A 7,145-nucleotide genomic window follows, 5' to 3' on the forward strand; every position below is an offset into this window, starting at 1 on the left:
CCAGCATTTTGTCATCTTTCTCAAACTAATTAGGAAAATGTCCCTATTTTAAAACTTGATTTTCTAAAAATCGAATTCCAAATGTAAAACTCTATTTTTGGAATATCGAGTTATAGCGAACGTGGATTTAGGAATTTTTTTTTTTTTTGGGAGCTCAAGTACCATGTGAAGTACTTGAGTTCATGGAACTCAAGTACTTTACATGGAACTCGAGTTCCAAAAAAAAGAAAAATTTAATTTTTCAATTTGCTATAACTCGATTGTCCAAAAATCGAGTTTAAAATTGAAACCCGGTTTTTAGAAAATCGAGTTTCAAAATAGGAGCAATTTCCTAATTAGTTTGAGAAAGAGGGCAAAATGCTAGATTTTTTGTGTGAAATGGGCAAAAGCTCATTTTTGCCTAATAAAACTTTATTGTAATAATTGAATTATAATCAAATGACCTTGGTTTGGCCCAAATGGGGAGTGTGGTGTAGGGGTATGCATGTACTATTGCAAGGGTATTGTTAAGAGTGTGGTGTGTGTGTGTGTGTGGTGCTGCATGCGTATGGTGCTGATGAGGGGTGCGTGTGTTGTTGATGGGGCATGTGTGTGTAGCTGATAAGGTGGGCTATGTTAGTGCTACTAGAGTGTACAATGTAACTGTGCTATAGATGGTGTTGTAATTGCCTAGCTGGCATTGTATACTTATACTTTAATGTATATATACTTGTATTGAAGATGTGCCTACATTAGCATTGTATTTTATTAGAATTAGTTAATGGAGTTAGTTAGTTAGGATGAGTTGGATGGCTTAGCTGGCAAGGTGGTTACATAGCTAGCTTGGGAAGACAGTTAGGAAATTGGCTATTGGACTGATGTGCTATCAGGGTATTAAATTGGGAAGGGTATTATAGAATGAATGAACTTGATTGATATTTCTTCTTATGCTCTGTCAATGGTTGATTCCCTTTCTTTGTTGCTTCTCTTTGTTTCTTCTTATGCTCAGCTAGAATTGTTGCATTATGCTGAACTAACTCATACTTCATTTGTGTAGGTAAAAGTTTAATGCACTAGTTCCCGGCCAACAAAATTTCAAAGCAACTAACAAAATGATGGATTTGCTAAACGACTCATCTGATTCCCAACATCGATCAGTTTCTATACTTTCCACTCCAGATTTGAATATACAATTTTTAGTAATCTTGGATGAAATTATGAAAACATAATCCTACATCTTTATATTAAAATAAACCAATCCAAAACAAATTTAAGTAGGGTATCTGTTTTGGCTGTTTGGCAGCTAGTTGATTACATAGCCATCAAATCATGGAAGCACATGATAATGAATTCAATTCAAACACTTTGCTTGCATGAGTTGGTGATGGTACTTTATAGATGTTAGACTGCTGCCTAGGCTTTTAGGACCGTTAATTTATTGGTACCACCTTTTTTAGCCTAGTACTAATAAAGGTTCAATAAAGTTTAACAACTTGTTTTTAGCCTACATATTATAGTATCACTCCAGATTTTGTACATGCAATTAAAGTCGGTAACATATGCAAGGACATGAGTTTCGAGATGAGCCACAACATTGTATTTGTTAGCCAATGTTAGTTGGGTGTGCAAGTGTCGTAACTTACATAGAGACCTATATGAACCAAGTACCAATGCATACAAATCTACAAACAGGGTTTGAATGGGTACAATATATTTTAAATGGAAATGAGCAGAAATGTCGCAATATCTTTAGACTATCAAGCCATGTGTTTCGAGAATTGTGTAATACATTACACATTCAGTATAGATATGACGGTACCAAAAGAGTTCGCATGGAAGAGTCTGTGGCAATGACATTGGTGGTATTTGGTAGTGGCATGTGTAATAGAATGGTGCAGGATAGATTTCAGCATTTGGGTGAGAAAATGCATCGACACATGGACACAGTAGTTACATTGTTAGCCAATGTTATGGCAACAGACATTATCAAGCCTACTAATCCTGCATTTCCTAACGTGCCACAACATATTCGTAATTCAGATAGATATTGGCCACATTTCAAGGTACTTTGTGAATTTGGTATCTTGACTTGATTTTATTTAATTTATCTTTATGGTTATAACACATATCGAATTTCACATGGTATTTTTGTGGCAATGGTTAGGATTGCATTGGTGCGATTGATAGGGTTCATGTCTATGTGGTCTTACTAGTTGATAAGCAACATCCATATAGAGGAAGGAAAGGGATCACAACAACGAATTGCATGTGCGCATGTGATTTTGACATGAAATTCACATTTGCGTGTGTTGGATGGGAAGTGTCAGCGCATGACACAAGAATCTTTTTAAGCTGTCTCAATAATGAAAGTGGCAACTTCCTAAAACCTCCAGCTGGTTTGTAAATATGCAGTTTAATTACTGTATTAAAGTATGTATTATGTAGTGAAAATACTAATGTAATAAAGATTCTCGTTTGCAGGAAAGTATTATCTTGTTCATTCAGGGTACCCTATGAAGAAAGGGTTCCTTGCACCATATAAGGGGGAGAGGTACCACCTTCCCGATTTTCAGCAAGGTCGAGACCCACATCATCCAGGGGAGAAATTTAATTATCTCCATTCATCACTTCATTCGATCATAGAATGAACTTTTGGAGTTTGGAAGAATATATGGAAAATTTTGAGAAGTATGCCAGCCTTTCATATATGCACTCAAGAACGCATCATTGTTGCTACAATGGTTCTTTACAATTTTATTAGAGCACATGAAAATAGTGACCTTGAACATGGGTATTCTACACGAGGCACATATGGAAGTAGCGAGGGAGGTCATTACGATGAAATGGCACATGTGATCTCTTCCTTGGACGAACCTGAGATGAAAGGGGTTCAGAACAATATCACAACATCGATATGTAGGATGCGTCCATTGTAGAACTTAAGTTGTGAAGTTATAATCCCCTTAATTGATTATGGTGACTATTATTTTTGTCACAATAGAAATTAGTGTGATTGAAAATACCATTTGATGATACCGAAAACAATACCACCAATGAGTCACACGCTCCTCACTCGATCGCAAACGGCACCTGCACAACGAAAAGGAATAACCTAGCGGAGTGTACCGGTGTGGTACCGGCCAAATACCCTCCGAAGGTCAAGTTAGAACTATTCTCACTGCTCTAGAGTGCTAGAGAGGGTAAAATTATGCGTACCTCGGGTAACGAGAGTGCTAAAGTTTTTATAGTAGCGAGGGTCATCCCTCTTTTCCTTGGAGTAGAAGTCTTTTCCTTATAGGAGTCCTTTTGGGCGTAATTTCCGGGATCCTTTCCTTATAGGAGTCCCTTTGGATATTCTCTTGCGTGGGAAACAAGTCAACTCTTGACTTATCACATGGGAAGCAAGTCGACTTCATGACTCGACCGTCTGCCTCAACGCATCTCCTTCAGCTTTTTGGGCGTCACTTGATAAAACCGTCAGTCTTGGAGGCCATCAAATCCAACCGTCAGCTATTTGCTCCGTCTATTTATTGAAGACAGCATAACACCGTCAGTATGAGGCTCTCTCCTTTTTATCCTCATCAGTTGCCCCCTACTCTATATGCTTGACGTTTAGAACCGTCAGCATGTGGAGTTATTTCTAAAGAAGAATTACGAATGATTCCTCGGGTCGCGAGCTATTCAATGCAAGGTCACGTGGCGCGCGATAGTTGGTCTCGTTTCTGGCACAGGCGTCGCCTCGCGTTTCGTGCGTTTTCCCCTTATATAAATATCACGCCTCACAGCCTTATTTCGCTATTTCAACCTCGAAGATCTTTCAAGAGAGAACCCGTCGCTTTTACTCACGATTCGCTCCGTCAGCTCTTACCAATACCGTCACACTTTGTTTTATTTATTCAAGATCTATTTCACCTGTAAGTTCCTTTTCCTTTCTGCTTCCTTTTTATTTTTATTTTTGCCCAAGAATTGTTCTTTTATTGAGAACGTCAGTCTAGGAACTTAGGGTGTATCCGTCACTTGTAGGTAGTCAGATGTCAAGTGACGCGTCGAGTGATCAGTCGTCAGTCCGCGATGGAGCGGGCTACGACGAAGTCTTTGGCTCAGGTCAAGAGTCCGACGGCTTTTTGGAGTCGTCAGGAAGAGAAACGTCCGCCCAATCCCTTAGTATTGACGTAGAGGACCGTGTTGAGGGAGTCAGGGAAGAGGTGTTAAGTGAGGTTGAGGTCGAGAGGGTCGACAAGGAAGTTGTTGACGACGGGACCTGGGAGGAAGGTGACGTAGAGATCGATAGTGACGAAGATAGGGGTGACGGTAGCGAGGTTAGTAGTGACGGTAATGAGGATGAGGATGACGAAGAGTCCAGTGAGGGAACTTCAGGGAGTTCTGGAGGTAACCGTCCCTTCATCCTTCCAGAGGAGTGGGCCGTCAATAAATTTCTCCCAAAGATGAGCAACAGAGTTTTTTCTGAGTTGCGTATCCGTTTCCAGATCCCAGATCACATTCCCCTCCGTCTCCCTAAAAAGAATGAGAAGTGTTATACAGGGAGGACGGCTGATGTGGGGATGTATGACGCCATGTTCGCAGCTGGCCTTAGGCTCCCACTGACGGCTTTACACCGTCAGCTGGCGGATTTCTTAGGATTGTCCGTCAGCCAGATCTCTCCGAATGCCTGGAGGATCTTTATCGGAGCTGAGGTTCTTTGGGGTCGCTTGAGTGGGGGGAACCGTCAACTTTCGCTAGACGAGTTCTTTTACTGCTACAGACCCCAGCACAAAGTATCCGCCAAGGGGACATATCACTTCGCACCTCGTGAAAAGAACTTAAGATTGGTGTTTGATATGCCGGATTCAAATAGGAATTGGAAAAATAGATTTTTCTTTGTTAAAGGGACGGACTGGGTGTGTCGCCCGGATGAATGGGATAAGTTGCCCGGGGGTTATTTTGATAACACTTGGGCTTATATTAGGGAGTCAGGTTGCCCCCGTCTCTTTCTTTTTACCGTCGCTTTTCATTTTCACCGTCTCTTTTTAACACTGTTTCCTTGTCTCAGCCATCACTCGTCCGGAGGTGTCTGACGAACAGAGGGATTTCATCCGTCGGATACTCACCATCTCACTTGAGCAACGTAGGTGTAGGGACTTGATAACCCTAGACACTCTACATTTGTATTGTGGTGGTCCTGAGCCGACGGTCGAAGCACGGAAGTTGGAAGAATTTTCAAGAAAACGTAAGTAAATGCGTTATTTAATCCGTCTGCTACTATTCATCCGTCAGATTACTTATCCGTTAGCTTTCTTTTTGCAGAGATGGAGGCTGCGAAGCAAAGGGTGAGGGCCGCTGCCGCCCGTAAGAAGGAAGAAGATAAAGCTAAGGGGAAGGATGGAGCGTCAACTCCTCATTCCTCTTTGAAGGGCTCAATCAAGAGGAAATCTGACGGAAAGGATGATCCTCCTTCCAAGAAGGTGGCCGTCACTCCTACGGACGCGCCCTCCCAGAAGTCACCTCCCAAGCTTAGTCACGGTGCTGGGAAAGGAGTGATGACTTCTTCTGGTCCTGTCGTTGAGGGGCCCCGTTGCTTGCTGACTCACAAAGATCATGCTGTCGAGAGTCTGGAGTCTCTTATCAAACAGACGGATCTGGATCCTTGTGCTCAGCTTGGGACGGATGACCTGGGGGCGTCAGCCTTCTTTGATATTGCACGGGTATGTTTCCTACTTTGATTAATCTGATATTTTTCCTTGCTTAATAGCTGACGGTTGTATTTCCTTCAGGCCTTGGTTCGTGTTAAAGCACTCCAAGATCGTTGCATGGCCAAAGAAGGCGTCGTCTCTCGGGTGAGGAGGCACAACTCCACCTTGATGGATCAGCAGGCGCAATACAAGGAGGCCGTCCGTCTCTTAAACACAGACCTGAAGGATGTGAAGGAGAAGCTAGGAGAAGCAGAGGGTGAGCAGAAGAGACTTGAGGAGGAGGTTTCGTCTCTGCGTGCGCAGGTGGTGACGGCTGGGGCTGACGCAGTTGAAAAGTTCAAGACAACTCAGTCCTTCATCGACTCTTGTGCTGATTACTATGGCGCAGGTTTTGATGATTGTCTGAAGCAAGTGTCGTTAGCTTATCCGGAGCTGGATCTGTCTGGAATCACCATGGACACTTCCGTTCCAATGACTCCTGCCGCTGACAGAGATGACGAACCCCTTAGCTTGGATTCCTTGCTTAACGACGCTGGGGTTGTTCTGGCCCAGCCTGCTGTTGCTACCCCTGCTGGGCCTTCAGATCAGATTGTGAAGGATAAAGCTGACGGGGTCTCCAAGGACGCTCCTGCCGCTTAATCCTTCATTAGTTGTAATTCTTGAACAATGTCTTTAAGTGCCCGTATGTTTGTTGGGGCTTTTCGTTTGTAATTCAATCTATCCCTTGTTGTCCGTTACTTTGCACATATACACTTGTCTTTTTATTGTTTGACTAATTTTAATGTGATCGTCTATTATTTTGTATTTTAGCCTTTTTGGTTAGCTCGTCATCTTTACAGGCTTGTTGGTTGGAGAAATTTATTTGTAAGTAGTCTCATTTTTTGGTAAGACCGTCAGCAAGTTGACCGTCAACCATATAAATTTTCATCCATTGGACCGTCAGTTTTGAGGGCCCGATCCATATGAGAACTCTATTCATTGGACCGTTAGCTTTTAGCTTTAGCTTTTTCGGTCCGTTATTTTGATGGCGATTAGCCTCGATGCCTTTTGACATCTCTGTTGGTCCGTAGTCTCATTTTTTGGTAAGACCGTCAGTAAGTTGACCGTCAACCATATAAATTTTCATCCATTGGACCGTCAGTTTTGAGGGCCCGATCCATATGAGAACTCTATTTTTTGGACCGTTAGCTTTTAGCTTTAGCTTTTTCGGTCCGTTATTTTGATGGCAATTAGCCTCGATGCCTTTTGACATCTCCGTTGGTCCGTCGGTTTTGAAGGCTAGATCCATATTTCTACTGGACCGTCAGCTTTTAGCTTTAGCCTTCTCGGACCATTGTTTTTTCTGGCTTTTTTAGCCTTGATGCCTTAACATCTTTCATTAGTCCGTCGGGTTTTTTCTTGGTCCGTGAGTTATGGACTTAGTCGTTCTTGGGTCGTAAACTTAGTGGACCGTCGGAGGAAAGATATACTTCAGTG

At 42.4% G+C, this 7,145-nt stretch overlaps 1 protein-coding gene across 1 annotated transcript; it reads left to right on the forward strand.

The window, feature by feature from the left end:
* Positions 1-4,658: 4,658 nt before the first annotated feature.
* LOC126722963 (uncharacterized) lies at positions 4,659-6,898 on the forward strand. Its single transcript, XM_050426128.1, has 3 exons — positions 4,659-5,206; positions 5,284-5,681; positions 5,751-6,898. The coding sequence occupies exons 2-3, from the start codon at positions 5,286-5,288 to the stop codon at positions 6,306-6,308; spliced, it is 954 nt and encodes a 317-aa protein (XP_050282085.1). The 5' UTR covers positions 4,659-5,206; positions 5,284-5,285; the 3' UTR covers positions 6,309-6,898.
* The last annotated feature ends 247 nt before the right edge of the window (positions 6,899-7,145 follow it).

This window comes from Quercus robur, chromosome 4 (assembly GCF_932294415.1).
Source record: "Quercus robur chromosome 4, dhQueRobu3.1, whole genome shotgun sequence".
Lineage (NCBI taxonomy): Eukaryota > Viridiplantae > Streptophyta > Magnoliopsida > Fagales > Fagaceae > Quercus > Quercus robur.